This window comes from Nycticebus coucang, chromosome 9 (assembly GCF_027406575.1).
Source record: "Nycticebus coucang isolate mNycCou1 chromosome 9, mNycCou1.pri, whole genome shotgun sequence".
Classification (NCBI taxonomy): Eukaryota; Metazoa; Chordata; class Mammalia; order Primates; family Lorisidae; genus Nycticebus; species Nycticebus coucang.
The window spans coordinates 44,013,058-44,031,331 of record NC_069788.1 but is presented as its reverse complement, the minus strand read 5'-3'; the positions used below and the strand labels follow the sequence as shown (position 1 = coordinate 44,031,331).

The following is an 18,274-nucleotide window of genomic DNA, read 5'->3' as shown; positions in this document are numbered from 1 at the left end:
TTCTTTAGTAGAGATGAAGTCTTGCTCTTGCTCAGGCTGGTTTTGAATTTCTGAGCTTAAGCGATCTTCCTGCCTCGGCCTCCCAGAATGCTGGGGTGAGCTATATAACCTTTTTGGACCTTAAATGACTTTTAGTCATTTGAAAAGTCATCCCAGTTTTTCCAATTCCAAATGCTTTCGGGGCGGCGCCTGTGGCTCAGTGAGCAGGGCCCCGGCCCCATATACCAAGGGTGGCGGGTTCAAACCCAGCCCCGGCCAAACTGCAACAAAAAAATAGCCGGGCGTTGTGGCGGGCGCCTGTAGTCCCAGCTGCTCGGGAGGCTGAGGCAGAAGAATCGCCTAAGCCCAGGAGTTGGAGGTTGCTGTGAGCTGTGTGACGCTACGGCACTCTACCGAGGGCAATAAAGTGAAACTCTGTGTCTACAAAAAAAAAAAAAAAGATGATCTACCCAATTCCAAACGCTTTCTGGCAATCCATACAATATTTTAGTGTACATAATAAGTAATGATAAGTAAATAAGTAGAAGTATATAAATAATTATGTATTATCTAAACCATCAACTTCAATTTTGTCTGATTACTTACTACCTACAGTAAATAGTACGTTCGAATCTGCGATCTGATATCTACTCTAACACAACTAAACAAGTTTTACACAACAAAACTTATTCTTACAACATATTGGAATATACTTCCACTAAATTGATTTCATGACTCAATGGTGAGTCTCAGGTCAAAGTTCAAAAAAACAAAGATCATATGTTTTGCCCTCTAGCTGTGCTGATTTTATGTTGATTATATATTCTCACATGATTCTCTAGTTGTTTCATTTGGGTTAACATTGCCCTGTGTACAACCTCCTAATGAGGTTATAGTAGATGCTCAGTAAAGACTTTGTTAAAGTACGGCTTGGTGCCTGTAACTTAGTGGCTAGGGCGCCAGCCACACACACCAGAGCTGGAGGGTTCGAATCCAGCCCCGGCCTGCTAACCAACAATGACAACTACAACCAAAGAAATGGCCAGGTGTTGTGGTGGGCGCCTGTAGTCCCAGCTGCTTGGGAGGCTGAGGCAAGAGAATTGCTGTGAGCTGTGATACTGCGTGCTCTATCCAGGGCGACAAAATGAGACTCTGTCACAAAAAAAAAAAAAAAAAAAAAAGTAGAATGTATAAAAGTGGATTTGTATTCTTTTTTTTTTTTTCCTCACACTAATTCTTTTCTCACATTTCTTTTCTTTCTTTTTTTTTTTTTCTCTCACATTTCTTACACTGAAAGATAGACTTGTAAAAATTCTGGCTTATTTTTACCAAGAAGGATATGTCAACAGAATTCAGAGTAGGGAATATCCACACAATTCAATGACACTTGAGTAAATTCCCTGAGGTGGAAAAGATTGCCCAGGGACTCACACACCTTGAAGTATAAGGTTCCCTTCTCTTTGACAATGGCAGCCTGCTCCAATTTTTCTTTGGTATCCATCTCCCAGGATTCTTTGGCCTGTGTGTAAATTTGTGACAACAGTTAGATGAACAGGGAAGGAAAAGCCTATCAGTTGACATCCATTAGAACAAGCAGGAGCTACTTCTAGTGTATACTCAAAACTGTGTATACTAAAAACACTCTTGCTGTTGAAATTGTGCATCACTGCCAATTTACTACTAGGCTAATTCTTTTTGTGTTATTTAAAGAACTCAACTTTCCACGATGACCAAGCTGCAGCTTGATCCACGTTGCTCAAGAGGGAGGACAAGGCAAAAACATAGGAAGTTGAGCACTGTTAAAAAGTGCACCTTGAGAATTATAAGGTGAAGCCACACAAAGCTAGGGCCCTGTATTTTCCTCTTACAAATCTCTCCACTAAGTTGTTTTTCTCAAGCCTCAGTTTTTCAACTCTAAAATGGGAACACTACTGTAGTCAAATGATAGTTGCATATTCACATAGAATTTTCTTTTTTTTTCTTTTGAGACAGAGCCTTAAGCTGTCACCCTGGGTAGAGTGCTGTGGCATCACAGCTCAAAGCAACCTCCAACTCTTGGGTTTAGGTGATTCTCTTGCCTCAGCTTCCCAAGTAGCTGGGACTACAGGCAGCCGCCACAACGCCTGGCTATTTTTTGGTTGCAGCCATCATTGTTGTTTGGTGGGCCCAGGTTGGATTCGAACCTGCCAGCTCTGGTGTATGTGACTGGCGCCTTAGCCACTTGAGCCACAGGTACCGAGCCTCACAAAGAATTTTCTTTTTTTTTTTTTTTTGTAGAGACAGAGTCTCACTGTACCGCCCTCGGGTAGAGTGCCGTGGCGTCATACGGCTCACAGCAACCTCTAACTCTTGGGCTTACGCGATTCTCTTGCCTCAGCCTCCCGAGCAACTGGGACTACAGGTGCCTGCCACAACGCCCGGCTATTTTTCTGTTGCAGTTTGGCCGGGGCTGGGTTTGAACCCGCCACCCTCGGCATATGGGGCCGGCGCCCTACTCACTGAGCCACAGGCGCCGCCCCTCACATAGAATTTTCAAATTTCAGGTCAAGTGGTTCTCTTGCTATTCTAAAATAACCAGACATACTAAAGCCTCCAAACTGTATCAACTTGAAGATGTACACTTGGGGAATTTCAAGTCAAACGTATAATTAGAAGGTAAAGCTCATGCAATGACATCACTTCAGAGCCATAAATAAATGACTGCATTATCATCTGCTAGTCTAGTATGTGTATTATTAGTCTTCTTCATTACAGATACAAATCTAGAAATAACTGAATTGCTAAATATATTTACAGCTGGATTTAGAAGGATCATAAAGAACCAAGAGAACAACCTGGGATCCTTTAGGGAAAGTGACAGTGGGTGTGGTCAGTACTATTTATTGCATATGAATTTGGAAGTTTAAGTAGGTAACTGTAAAATTCTATTCAAAAGACAATTAGTATGTATTCCTGGTGTAATAGTCCTCCCAGCCCTCTGCTTTTTTTTTTTTGTCAAGACAGAGTTCTACCCTATGCCCTGAACAGAGTGCAATGGCATTGTAGCTCACTGCAACCTCAGACTTGGGCTGTGGGCATCCTGCTGCCTCAGCCTCCAAAGCCGCTGGGATTAAAGGTGCCCAGCTGGGTTTTTCCAGTTTTTTCATGAGTCGGTGTCTCACTCTCGCTCTGACAAGCCCCACCCCTTTGCTTTTTAAAAAGTGAATAATGAGGGCGGCGCCTGTGGCTCAGTCCGTAAGGCGCCGGCCCCATATGCCGAGGGTGGCGGGTTCAAACCCGGCCCCGGCCAAACTGCAACCAAAAAATAGCCGGGCGTTGTGGCGGGCGCCTGTAGTCCCAGCTGCTCGGGAGGCTGAGGCAAGAGAATCGCCTAAGCCCAGGAGTTGGAGGTTGCTGTGAGCTGTGTGATGCCACGGCACTCTACCAAGGGCTATAAAGTAAGACTCTGTCTCTACAAAAAAAAAAAAAAAAAAAAAGTGAATAATGAAGAGGGTTGCTAGTCTTTCTGGCAACCCATGTTGCTTCTTAATGTATCAATAATTATTTAGCAACAATGTAGCTCAATTATTTAAAAACCTGGTTACAGTCTGATCCTGGGTTTTGGCACCAATCCCCTGACCTAGTTCATAAGGGCCCTTTGTAATTTTTATGGGCTTCAGTCTTTATGGAGGATAAATATATTCCTAACACTATGGGGCAGAGAATTTAATCACATTGCCTCCAACATCACACACCTTCCTATGGTTTAAAACATATCATGCAGCACTGCATGAATGTACTCTTGGAGTGATGACAGGGCACAGGTACGTTGTGGCACGCCACAGTGAGATGCTCCTAAATAAGCATCCACTGGGCCATGGGTGGGGGCAAGGGGTTACTTTATAAAAATGGAAACAGAGCCTCATGCTTGTAATCCCAGTTTTTGGGGAGGCTGAGGCCAGGAGTTCAAGACCAGCCTGGGTAACATAGTGAGACACTGTCTCTATAAAAAATAAAAAAATTAACCAGGCATAGTGGTGCACTCCTGTAGTCCCAGAGACTTGAGAGGGTGAGGCAGAGGGATCACTTGAGCCCAGGAGTTCAAGGTGGCTGCAGTGAGCTATGATCACATCACTGCACGCCAGGCCTGGGCAATGGAAGAAAGGAAATAGGAAAGTTAAAAGTATAAACAACCACATGCTAAATATTACTTTTCCCTTATGATAAAAACATAATATGCTATGAAGACAGCATAAAGAATCAGTGCTGAGCTAGCAGGCCTTCAGAAAAAGTTACTGGACAAGAAGTGAAGGTCGCAACCAGACCATTTGTTTGTTTTGGGGAACATAAAGTAGGAGGGGTAGGACCAGAACACCACCACCTGGGAAAATTCCAAAGCAGTCCTTCACTCATTTTCTCAACCTAAAGGCACAGGCCTACGGGACAAAGCTGTTTCAGTCTAAAAAAACATATATAGTCACGTTTCTAGTCAAAAGCTTAATGTACAGAACAGGGAGGTGCGTGGGAGCACCATGTGGGAATAAAAGAAGGAATATAAGATGCAGTCCTTGAGGAGCTCCAGGGGGCTGCGTCTCTGCAAATGCAGGGGGTGGTCCATGTTGCTTGTGCCCAGTGCAACTGCTGCTGGAGCCCCCACAGGTGAGCCTGAGATGGAAACATGGGCAAGGACAGATACTACTTCTGGAATGAAAGGCAACTGCCAAATTCTCTCTCTTTTCCACTTGGATAGGTATGAAAAGAAAAGGCCTAGGGCTGGCAGGTTTTTTTCTTGTATCCCTGGGCCACAGGGCTGGTGGTCCCTGTGGCCTTGCAACAGGAATGACTACTTGGAACCCCAGTACAGGCCTCCTCCTGACTCCTGGGAAGGGCACAGCACGTTCAGCACTGGAAAGCTGCACCTCACTCCCCCAAGGAGCTGCTTGGCAGAATGCGAACCTTTTTGTCCTCAACCCAGGGAAAAAAAGTACAAAAAGAACAAGTCTAGGACAAATAAGGGAACAAGTCTTGGATTCTGCCCAAAAAAGTTTAAAAAAAAAGAAAAAACTGACACAGAGGAACAAAATAAGAACGTGGAGCTCCTCGGTTGTGTCAGCTGTGCTCTGTCACCATCCCGTACTTCAGGAGCCGTCTTGGAGACAAGAGACAAACTTGATAATGAAAAGCACAATACACAAATAAAGCCCAGCTAGCTCCACCACCCACTGATATAACATGCTGATTCACAGGAAGTAGATGGACAAGGAATCTACTGTGATTTTAGAGAAGTTGGTATTTTCTTACCTTTTCGAAGCTCTTAAGTGTAACTTCATACATAAGCTCAGCATTGGGTTCAATGCCAAATTTAGGCTTCCCTGCCTCTCCAAAACCATATCTGAAATGAACAGTAAAAAACCAAAACTTTAAAAGAATTGATGTATTTCCAGGCACTTCCTTCAGTATTTTTAGGTATCATATTAACAAGCAACATACATCAGAAACTCTGAAGACAAACCAGATGTTGATGTGAAGACACAGCACCAAATACCACTGCTGTGGTTAAGTCAGAAACCAGGCTGAATTTAGTTTTCTTTTCTCCCTCACATTCAACATGTAATGCAACACCTGTCCTCTTTAGGAGTGCTTGCTTAATGTGATTTTAAGTATCACTGCCTTTACATCTAGCTCTTTTTATAAAACAGCCATCATTTAGCTATTAGGAATTTCCTCCTAAGCTTTATCAGCAGGAAGGCCAGAGAAGACCCAGGCACTAGAATTATTACAGTGGTGTTTGTCAGAGGTATGTTTTAATAAACTTTTAACTTTAAAGTGCTGTCACCTTCCAACAGTAACAGACAGATAAGTGTGTGTGATTGGGGGGTGGGAGTAAGGCTTATGAAACAGGAAAGAAATAAGTTTTCACAGTATTTCTTTTAAGATTTTTAAAAAGTACTCTAGGAAACACAAATAAGGAGTATATAATCTAAAATGGCAGCCCTAGCAAGCTCGTCAAGAGAAACCTCATGGCTCTGTACCTACCTATCACATTGTAAAATGCCAAACCCTTTCGCCAAAACTTACTGAATAAAATAGGGTTATACAATTTTTTTTTGGGGGGTCATATAAGCTCTCTAACAAATTAAACGTACTCAAGAAGCAGATATTTACTAGAATTTACTAGAACTCTATTGCAGCTCTTTCTCCAATTCTCTCTGAGCAAAGGGACGAGAGTGGGAATACTCCTATCTTACTGCTTATACCTCTTTCTTTACCCTTGGCCTGAATTTTCCAGGAACAAAAAAAGCTTACTCACTCACTTCCACTATTACACAAGAAAATGGAAGCTGGAGCGAGAGCCACAGAGATACAGGGAGAGCTGGTGGGAATGAGGTGTGGTGGTTTTAATAGCAGGGCAAAGGGTATCCTCAGCAAAGAAATAAAAAATGACACAATTACCGGTGGCCAATTTTAGGAAGTGATGGCTAGTTTTCTACTTTGAGCTTGTAAATCTATATACCTTGTATTTCATTTTTGCTATCTGGTAAATAAAGAACATTTCTTAACTGCTAGAGACTAGATAGGCAGGTGAGTCCTACTAAGCACGCATTTGAGAGCACGCTGTGTTTGGAGTCCTGTGCTAAGCAGGTACACATACAATGGATGATCTAGCACTTGCCTTAGACCAGTGGCTCTCAAGCAGGGTGCTTTTAACCCCTCATCCCTCTAGGGGACATCTGGCAATGTCTAGAGACATTTCAGGCTGTCACAATTAGGAGGGTGATACTTGTATCCTGTGGGTAGAGGCCAAAAACACTGCTGAATATCCTACAATGCACAGGACAGCCCCCCACAACCAAGAATTATCCAGCCCCAAATGTTAATAGTGCTGAGGATGAGAAAACCTGCCTTAGAGAAACTCAACAACAGGGGTCCCGTGGCGGGGGTGGGGAGAGCGGGGGGTGGATCAAGGGAGTTGCCCAAGTGCCCTGACTATTATTGACAGGATGAAAGAAGACTAACAGAGGATATTATTTCTACAATCTTTCCTGGATTAAAATGAAGCAATTTTGTCAAGAAGTATGTGGAGCATGTCATCCTGGAGCAGCATCAACTCTCAACAAGCTGTTCTGGGACTTGCCTGACTCAGGCTAGATCAGGAAGGGCAAAGAAGAAACCAGGGCACCAAATTCATCTAACTGAAACATAAAATACCACAATGGAATTCAAGGACTTATCCAAAAGATAAGCTGGGTTATAGTAACAGAATGAATTCAGTATTGATGTCTTTGAATTAAAAATTGCCTCCAGAGGTCAGAGATACAAACGATGACTATTCACGACCATTAAGCCTTTATGTGTGCACAAGAGGCTCTTGTGCTACAAGGTCTCATGTCTCCCTTTTTGCAGATGAAGAAACTGAGGCTCAGAGAGAAGTGCTTCCTGTGAAGTCACACAAAGAAGCAGTGGCATAGCCAAGATTTAAACTCAGTCCCTGTGTGTCTTCAGAAAATTGTTTACTACACTGCCTTATATTCAGCACCATTGTTCTTGGCAGCCTGTTTTTATTTGGGGTTGGTACAGGACAGAAATACAAGGAAAGGAAGGGAAAGAAAAAAGTTAAAACTATGCACACTTTACCTAAAGCAAAAAAGATTACTCAGCCACTGCACTTAAAACAACATAGAGGGAAGATATTGTTCCAATGAGAGCAAAAACTGGGTTCTTTGGAAGTATTTTATGAATTCCTTATTATGAAAATATTCTGCCAAAATGTCTACCAGAGTGAAAGGAAAGGTGTGTCTTGAAATTTTTGGAGAACGAAATACAGACGACACTGGGAGCTTATGTTTCCAACAGTCCCATCAGATGCGATGCTCTATAGAAGTGCGACTCTGAAGAAAACAAGTCAATTCATTGTATGCACCACAAACACGCGTGGTGTGTAGTGTGCACACGTGTGGTGTAATTTCCTACACACATGGATAGTATTGTGCGATGCACATACAGTCTCATGTTGCAGAGGTTGTACTTTATGTAATTCCACAACATACCAGCTAGCACCTGGAACAGAAATAACATGTTTGTTTCTAACGATGCTAAATTATACAAACTTTTATTTGTAGAAATCTATGAAAACTTGCTGACTACTTTTATGCCTGAACAAAATATGAAAAATTTTCCATATGTTAAAATGGGATTTTCTTTTTCTTGTGCTCGGAGGGTAAGATGGAAGAGAAAGACGGCCATCGCAGTAGCAATAAGGGCTCGTCTCCTGAGGGACTGTGTGCTGCATATTTTTGCTGAGTGCTTCAGGTGCATTATTTCATTTAGTCCTTCACAAAGTGATGAGGGAGACACTGTTATTCCCTTTTATAGAAGGGGAAATTGAGGCACAGAAGAGTTAAGTGCTTTGCCCAAGTGCATACAGCTGGTGAAAGCAGAGCAGTGTTTAACCAATTATGATACAACAGTTTAATCCTGCAAGAACTATCTGTGTTAAAAAATCCAAAGACAATTTCTGTTTCTCTTTGCCATTAAACCTGAGATATCTATCCCCACAATTGCCTTGTCAGCTAGGTTAAAATGTAATGAACTAAATCATAAAAGACTATATGCTCACAACGCATTAAGAACTTATCCTTAATGAAAATATACATTAGACATAAATCTTTCCCATGAGTTTAGAATTGCTATAATTTTGGAATGTTGATTAAAAGTAATGAAAGATTATGTGGATGTAGAGGAGATAGTTTTCTTTATGCTCTATTGGATGAAAAAAAAGTTCCTTCCAGAAACAGAGAAATAGCTTCACCCAAGAGTGAACTGCAACTATAAAGTAAAGAAACACACTGAAGTGGGACTACAACAGTGGAAAAAGGAATAGGGTAGAGAAAAAGAAGGCTTATATAAAAGGTGCTTCAGTGCTCAGTGTAGTAGAGCATTTTGGAGGGATTTTCAAGTGGTAATGGCATGGCTAACACATCAACTCAAAAATATGATTATGAATCAGGTGTCAGGGCAAAAGTAAATTTGCCACTGGATTACTATAGAAGCTACACAAAGGCAAAAGACTGTACAAAAGGCATGGTACTACGTATAGCAAAAGCAGGTCATTAGGATTCTCAATAACTCAAAATTATACTGTCTGAAATCCATGGAGCCAGAGGGAGGCTATACTAGATCAATAGTTGTACTTTCATGCAAACAATCAAAATACCCTTGTTTCTCTCAGGGGTCTATTTCTCAAGATAAAAGGATTACATAAATGGTATAATTTTAGATCTAACAATAATACCAAACATGTGTTCACAAGAGAGACTGTCAGTGTCTGATAGTTCTAAGTCTGGAAGTGCTAATGGATATCCTTATAATGGAAAAAATGTAGGCAAAAGTGAGTCATCTCCATTGCCTTCAGATCCAGGAAGAACACCCTTTGTGTAGGGACTCTCTATATGAACAGGTGGCACAAAGTCAAGTGGTAGTAAATCATTCAAACGCTTCTTTGAGTCCCATCCTCCCATGTTTTACTGTCTCCTGCTTAATTTAGAGATAAGGGGAAGAGAGGGCAAGAGAACCACATGTAAGAAGGGTCAATAGCTCCCTGTCTTGGCAACATGGTGGGCAAAACAAATAATATAAAAAGCAAAACTGGTCTTTCCTTGACACACATCAATCAAACATGCTTACAAAACCTCCATGATATTGTAAGGCCCATTAATTTACCTGATGAGGAACTATAGCTTGCTTCGTTGCTATTGTCATATCAACTTAACTGAAAATGTCAAAATGTTGAATTTTGAAAAACAAGCATATCCCTGTTCTGTAGGTAACTTCACTGTGCTCTGAACTGTGATGCAGCTTACCGTGATCCAAGATATAAAACACATTGTTCTTCTCGTTGCATTTTCTCCAGGGCTTTGTCAATTCCAATTGGAATGTCGTGGTCTTCTCCTTCACCAACAGTGAATACCACATTTCTGCGATCAAACATCCTTCCGCCACAGTGGCCTTCCAGATGAACTGAGGGTGAGGAGAAAGGCCAGTCAACAAAGGTGCTCCTTAGGACTGGCTAATTTAGTGGAGTGACAAATGAGGCCAAGAATGTAGCAAATGCCATTTCCCCTTTCCCATTTCATCAAGAGACACACACCATGTCTTGCTGAAGCTTAGTCTACCCAGTCCAAACGCTTAAGAGCAACCATATTTTTCTTTCTGTTTCAAGCTATACTTATAATTACTGATAACTGTATCAGTAAGACAGCTTAGTGAGTAACACAATAAATGGGAAACACAGGTTTAATCTAAGCCTACTAGAAGTTTCCTCATAGCACAAGGTCAAGAAATATTTGATTATTTACTAGATAATTATCAAAATTCCACAAATTTAATTTCAAATATATAATAGCTCAAATACATAATATAACTGCATTATGGCTTCAGATGCTTAGGCAAGAAAAAACAACCAAGTGGCTATTTCCCCAATAATATACAAAGGTTAACTGAATACAGAAGCTCTTTAAGAGTTATAATTTCATTCACAAATATAATTGGATAAGAATGGAAAATCCAAACGCAACATCAATAAGTAATTTAGCTGTATCCTTTGGTAGAAATAATAAATGTAGCCGGGAGTGATGGCTCATGCCTGTAATCCTAGCACTCTGGGAGGCTGAGGCAGGTAGATCGCTTGAGTTTAATACCATCCAAGTAAGGAGAATTCTCAAAGAACTCAAACTAGACCTTCCTTTTGACCCTGCAATCCCATTACTGGGCATCTACCCAGAAGAAAAAAAATCATTTTACCACAAGGACAGACTGCACTAGACTATTTATTGCATCTCCATTTATAATTGCCAAATTATGGAAACAACCTAAATGCCCACCAATCCAGAAATGGATTAATAAATTGTGGTATATGTATACCATGGAATACTATTCAGCCACTAAAAAGGATGTGACTTTACATCTTTTGTATTAATTTGGATGGAGTTGAAATACATTCTTTTTAGCAAAGCAACACAAGAATGGAGAATTAAGAATCCAATGTACTCAATTCTGATATGAGGACAACGGATGCCAGTACGTGGAGGGGGATGGGAATGGGCTATCGGAGAGAGGGAAGGGGGTATGGGGCCATGGTGTGTGACACACCTCTTGGAGACGAGACACTATTATTAGAGGGACTTTACCCAGCAAATGCAAGCAGTGTAACCTGGCGCTTTGTACCCTCAATGATTCCCCAACAATAAAAAATAAGAATAATTATGATAAAAAAAAAAAAAAAAAGAATTCTATGCTTACAAACAAAAAAAAAGACCAGCCTGAGCAAAGGCAAGATCCTCTAAAAATAGCTGGGCATTGTGGCAAGCGCTTATAGTCCCAGATCCTCAGAGTGCTGAGGCAAGAGGATCACTTGAGCCCAAGAGTTTGAGGTTGCTATGAGCTATGATGTCATGGCACTCTACCCAAGGCAACAGAGTAAGAATGTCTCAAAACAAACAAAAAAAAAAGACAGAAATAATAAATGTAATGTGAGAAAGCATCAATAGACTACTACAGGTTCACAAATTAAATTCTGAATATAGATATACTTTTTTTCTTTATCAGTTACTCTTTTTTTCAAGGAAGAGCAATTATCTAAAACTTTACAACTACTTTTAATATTAAGGATATTTATTCCTTTCTGCTTAGGTTTTTGACTCAATAAGAAAAATGATGGCTTGTATGCTAGTGTAACAGTCACCAAACAATTATAATAATTTGCCTTTCATAAGAAAATTTCTACTTCTGTTATGTAATGACCTATATTGAAACCTATTTCCTAAAATGCTGCTTTTCTTTTTTTGAAATAGAGTCTTATTCTCTTGCCTAGGCTAGAGTGCCAGGGCCTCAGCCTAGCTCACAGCAACTTCAAACTCCTGGGTTTAAGTGAACATCCTACCTCAGTCTCCCAAGTAGCTGGGACTATAGGCACACACCACAATGCTGGGCTAATTTTTCTACTTTTAGTAGAGATGGGATCTTGCTCTTGTCCAGGCTGGTCTTAAACTCCTGAGTTCAAGTAATCCATGTGCCTCGGCCTCCTGGAGTGCTAGGATTACAGGTGTGAGCCACCACACCTGGCCAATGCAGCTTTCCTTAGATGGTTACTTTAGAGAGACTAAAAATCCCTTGTTCTATTATATTCATTCCATATCCAATAAGACAATTATTATCTTCCAAATAAAAATTCATTTCAACTTACTCCACTTTTGAACAACATGATCCCTCGGAGGTCCTTGGAACTCTAAAATTCTGTGATTCTATGACTCAGTAAGAGAACTCTCAGTACAGTCCAGAAACCAGCTTCAAAGCTAGTTCCTGTAACCATTTGACTGAATTATTTCTAGCCCAGGCCTAAGAAATGAGAGAAACTTCAGCATCAACAGCAGTAGTATAGACACTGGACCAAAATGCCACCTGGACATTTATGCTCTAAAACTCAGTATTCTTTTCTAACTCATTAGGATTAATACTATCTTGATTTGTTCTCATCATAGACATAGAATAGAATTTAGGAAGCTTGGGCCAAACAAGAGAGGGCCTGACTCCCAAGTCAGCTCCTTCAAATAAGGGCTAGAGCTGGACTGGGTGGAGCTGGCTATGGCATTTTGTTTTATGTCCACACTCAAGAATGCAGATGATTCCCTCTGTTATACTCACTTTTGGAATACTGTAGATAAAATCGAACTTAATTAACTTGCAGCATATTACAGGTTCTTCTGAATTGGAAAATATTTTAAAATAAATTCAACTTCATTATTTTCAAATACAGACATGCATCACGTAAACATGGGGATAGGTACATTCTGTGAAATATCATTAGGCGATTTCATCTTTGTGCTAACATCATAGAGTGTACTTCTACAAACTTAGATGTATAGCCGTTGTCACTGGGCTACACACCTGTATAGCAGGTTACTCTGCTGAATACTGCAGGGCACTGTAACATAATGGTAAGCATTTGTGTATCTAAACATAGAAATGGTACAGTAAAAATATGGTATTATAATCTTATCAGACTGCTGTCATATATGTGGACTCTCTCTGCCCAAAATGTTACACGGTGCATGACTGTACACACGTACTAGAGATGTTCTTTGGGGAGTCTCAGGCTTAAGATATTTTTACTAGAGTAAAAGGTAATGTTTCTAAAGGTGTTAAGAATCCTCAAAAGTTTGCATTCCCAAGTATTTTAAAATCTGCTCAAGAAATTTAGACTAATGAATGAGACCTGGCATAAAGAAAGATTTGCTGAGCAAAGTGAACTTTAGTTCATATATTATGGAACGTCTCAAGTGTTAAGATACATTATCCTGACAGCTCACAACTTAGTTTACAGGTCTTTTTGTCTGAGTCTTATTGTTAGAAGTATCATCTTCCTCTCTAAAGGAAAGTACATTTAGTGGGGGAGGAAATTATCAGTACATTTTTTTGTGGCTTTTGGTTGATCAAGCTTGAATGTGTTTTCAAAACAGGAAATCCAGAGACTCTGCAAAGGATTCCTGCCTGTGTGTCAGTTTCCTAGGCTGGTTTTCAACTTGATATAGGTTCTTGATATTAAAATTACATAAATAATTTCAGAAGTTCTCTTTAGATGTGATAAGCCATCATTAGGAGAAAAAGGATTGGCTACTAATAAACATGTTGGGAAAGATAAATGAAAGAAGCAAGCTAAAAATAAAAGGTCAGACCATAACAAAGGCATAATTAAAAAAGCAAAACATTGGGCGGTGCCTGTGGCTCAGTGAGTAGGGCACTGGCCCCATATGCTGAGGGTGGCGGGTTCGGACCCAGCCCCGGCCAAACTGCAACAGAAAAATAGCTGGGCGTTGTGGCACGCGCCTGTAGTCCCAGCTGCTTGGGAGGCTGAGGCAAGAGAATCCCGTAAGCCCAAGAGTTAGAGGTTGCTGTGAGCCCTGTGATGCCACGGCACTCTACCAGAGGGCGTTACAGTGAGACTCTGTGTCTACAAAAAAAAAAAAAGCAAAACATTGCTTGTAGCTAGTCTCTGAGCAAGACATAAATGAAAGAACCAATGTTTGTGGCCACCTATTAGGAAGGTAAAACCTCGTGATGGCTTATATAAATACTTTCTACTTTATATATTATGAACTAATCTTTTTTTCTGGAAAATCTAACTCTTCAAAATTGAACCTGAGCAAGCACTATCTATAGTACCGTAAAATCTCAAACTGATATGCATGCACACACACACCTCAGTTTATATGTGTATAAAAACCACCCTGTAATACTGTCAATATCTGGAATGTCAGGGCAAAAGGAGGTATTACAGCCTGAGGGCGTATATAGGCCATTGATTCTTTACATCTGCAAGTAGTAAAAGCTATTGCCGGGTTAACTGGTTTCTAAACTTGGACCGCTGGTATGACAAGTTCTATAGCCTGCTGACAAGAACTCTTCCCACTGTCAGTGTCCACTTCAGGGGCCCCTCTCCTGAAGATGTGCAGGAGTCCTGGCTTCCTGAAGTACAGATGTCCTAGCTTCCACAGGTTCAGGTACTCTTTTTTTATATCATCTTAACAATTGCTACAAAACAAAATCATGGCAGCTCTGGCTGTGGAAGACCTATGGTTACTTTTGACCTGGCATCTTCTAGTGCAAATACTCACTTAATAAATATTTAATAATAACTATCATGACTCACTGGGAGCTCAGTCTCTAGGGCTCAGGAGGTCTGTTGCTAATCCCAACCAGTGTGATTTACAGGAAGTAAATCATCTATGACGTGCCCAGAGAGAATAAAAGTACATACAGGATGCTTCTACTTAGGGCTTTTTTGGTACAGAAAGAAATAAACAAGTTAAAAAGAGACAAAATCTTTTCTTGTCTTAAAGTCTATGTAACTGAAGGGAGGGGAGGTCCTTCAAACCCCACAAAGTCAAACCAAACCAAATTACCCAAGCTTAGCTGCGTAATCCGAGTGTAACCACATCAAGTGAGCTGCAAAACATCACTTAAACTAGAGCTCTGACTTATTGTTCTCTTACTGCCCTAGAGCAATTTTGTTTTGAAGAGCACAGAACACCCTGTTCTGAATGTGGCTGGCACATGAACTCGATGTGCTGACAGCAATTTGTACTCCGATTAAAATAGGGGGGAAAAAGGAAAAGAGAATGCACAGCAGTAACAAAAACTGGAATGCAAGAACCTCAAACTACAAAATTTGTATTTTAGGAAGCAAAACTGAGAAAGAGACTTCATAACTTAAAAAAAAAAAGTGCTGTAAATGCTCCAGCCTAAAGATGTTAGCTCTGGTAAGTGTCTGTTTTTCCCTTTTCTAATTATAGCAGTTGGTGTCTGATAGCTTTGCACTCATTCTCAAAACAATTACTGGGTCATGGGGATCTGAATGGGAATGTTGTAATGGCATTACTACTAGACAAAACTGGTCATCTGGCCAGAGAAAACCAGGTTGTGACAGGTTACTCCTACTAGGCAAGGGTTTTCTCTGCTGCCTAATTCATGCCAAATGAGCTTCTTTCTGCCTGTGTCTCCTGTCTAAGAGAACAGTGCATCTGAGAGAGGAGGATCTTAATAAGCCCCTGAAAAAACAGGCGAGGCATCTTAATCACTGATAAGAGAAACAGTTCCATCAGGCCTGGTGGTCACATTTCTCACAGCTGCCCATCTTCCTCCTCTGCACCATTTTGTACTATTTAAGATGAATGAACATCTCTTACTGTAAGACTGCCTGTAGGCTGAGAGACACATGCTAACTGAGAGCAGGTATAGAACAAAATAACATTCATGCAAATGATTTCTATTCCATAGTCCGGACAAAAAGATAAATTCTCCACCAAGTACAGGCATGTGATGCACGTCTGTAGTCCCTCAGCTACTCAAGAGGCTGAGGCAGGAGGAAGCACTGAGCTCAGGTGTTTGAGTGTAGCTTGGGCAACACAGGGAGACTTTATCTCTAATAATAACATTTAAGCCTGATGTGTTAGCTCACCTGTAATCCTAGCATTCTGGGAGGCCGAGGCAGGTGTATTGCTTGAGCTTAGGAGTTCGAGACCAGCCTGGGCCAGAGCAAGACCCTGTCTCTAAAAGTAGCCAGGTGTTGGCTTGGCGCCTGTGGCTCAAGCGGCTAAGGCGCCAGCCACATACACCAGAGCTGGCAGGTTCGAATCCAGCCTGGGCCTGCCAAACAACAATGAAGGCTGCAACCAAAAAATAGCCAGAGGGGTGGCGCCTGTGGCTCAGTGAGTAGGGTGCGGGCCCCATATACCGAGGGTGGCTGGTTCAAACCCAGCCCCGGCCAAACTGCAACAAAAAAATAGCCGGGTGTTTGGTGGGCACCTGTAGTCCCAGCTACTTGGGCAGCTGAGGCAAGAGAATTGCCTGAGCCTTGGAGCTGGAGGTTGCCATGAGCTGCGACACCACTGCATTCTACTGAGGGCGACAAAGTGAGACTCTGTCTCTAAAAAAAAAAAAAAGTAAACTAAAAAAAATAGCCAGGCGTTGTGGCGAGCGCCTGTGGTTCCAGCTACTTGGGAGGTAGAGGCAAGAGAATGCTTGAGCCCAGGAGTTGGAGGTTGTTGTGAGCTGTGATGTCACAGCACTCTACCCAGGGCATTAGCTTGAGGCTCTGTCTCAAAAAAAAAAAAAAAAAAAAAAAAAAGCTGGGTGTTGTGGAGGGCGCTTGTGGTCCCAGCTATTTGAGAGGCTGAGGTAGGAGGATCATTTGAGCCTAGGAATTGGAGGTTACTGTGAGCTTTGATACCATAGTGCTCTACCAGGGTAAGAAACTGAAACTTTTGTCTCATGAAAAATAGATAAAAAATAAAAATAAAATAAAATAAATTTTTCCAGTAAAACGAACCCTTACCACCACTCACTCTTCCCTTCACACCAGCAAAGCACTTGAGTTCCTTAGGAAGCCATTCCCATTCTAACACTAACGACTGTGGCTTTAGGCAAGGTAATTTAAATTATCAGAAGCCCAGTTTCTTCATCTATAGAATAGGGATAATAACAATTAGCTAACTCATAATTGTTGAGAGTATTAGGTTAGGTAATGAATTAGAGCTTTTAACTCAGTACGGATGTTCATTCATTCATATGTTGCAGTGTCTGCCATGTGGAAACACTGGGTTAAGTGTGGAGTTCAGAGATGAACTCAGTGTATCTTAGCTATGGTTATTTCCTGTAATTAGTGGTAAATTATACCAGATTAAACATGTTTTAGAATTCCATATAATAAACCATTTAATGGCTCCAGACATAAAGCTGTCAAAGTATGAATAAAACTCCTACTTGTGCCTCCCAGTGCCCAGAACACAGTTCAGGGCTAGAGAGTAAATATTTATTTAATGACAAGCCTGAAAACAGGGCATTAAGAACAGGGTGGTAATTTTCGGTAATTTATGGGAATTTTTCTTTTTTAATCTATTGGTACTACTATTAAATTCCGGAGGCTATTCAAATTCTAGAATGATATGAAGCTTTTGTTTTTTAATACTATTCTAAAGTAAGCTGGATCAGTTAGCTGGATTTTTTTTGTAACTAAGAAAGACTATTTTCTACTATGGATTTTATTCTACCTGAAGACTGAAGACAGAAGAAAGTAACTATATAAACCCCAATTTTTAAAATTTTATTTATTTATTTTTGAGACAGGGTCTCATTCTGTTGCAGGGCTGGAGTGCACCCTCAAACTCCTGGGCTCAGGCTATCCTTCTGCCTTAGCCTCCTGCGTAGCTGGGACTATAGGCACATGCTACCATACGTGGCTAAGTTTTCAATACTGGCTCTTGCTCAGGCTGGTCTTGAACTCCTGGATTTAAGTGACCCTCGTACTTCAGATTCCCAAAGTGCTAGAATTACAATATAGCCACCGCATCTGGTTCCCTAAATCCAAAATATTTGAAAGAATAAACATTGACCATTTTAAGCCAAGTGCTATACTACATTTTGTGAAAACACATCATAAAATGGGTTTCAAGAATTTGAGCTCTCTCCCTGGACTTATTTGCCTGGACATTCATAAATACTTCAAAAGAATGTGAAAAACAAAATTAAAAAAAACCTCACAGCTTTAGCACATCTCAACATGGGTATACCTAGAATCTTTCCTCTGTTTTCAATTTTTTTTTTTTTTTTTTTTTGGTGATAGAGTCTCACTTTGTTGCCCTCAGTAGAGTGCCCTGGTGTCACAGATCATAACAACTTCCAACTCTTGGGCTTAAGTGATGCTCTTGCCTCAGTCTCCCAAGTAGCAGGGACTAAAGGTGACTGCCACAACACCTGGCTATTT

General features: G+C 40.9%; 1 protein-coding gene across 9 annotated transcripts in view; it reads right to left on the bottom strand.

The window, feature by feature from the left end:
• FKBP5 (FKBP prolyl isomerase 5) overlaps positions 1–18,274 on the bottom strand; it is a 118,325-nt gene that overhangs the window by 9,809 nt on the left and 90,242 nt on the right. For all 9 annotated transcript variants that reach the window (XM_053603725.1, XM_053603724.1, XM_053603723.1 and 6 more), the window contains 3 exons: positions 9,819–9,975; positions 5,260–5,350; positions 1,415–1,498 (listed from right to left, as the gene is read on the bottom strand). In XM_053603725.1, the coding sequence (XP_053459700.1) occupies positions 1,415–1,498; positions 5,260–5,350; positions 9,819–9,975 (332 nt within the window). The remainder of the gene's footprint in view (positions 1–1,414; positions 1,499–5,259; positions 5,351–9,818; positions 9,976–18,274) is intronic.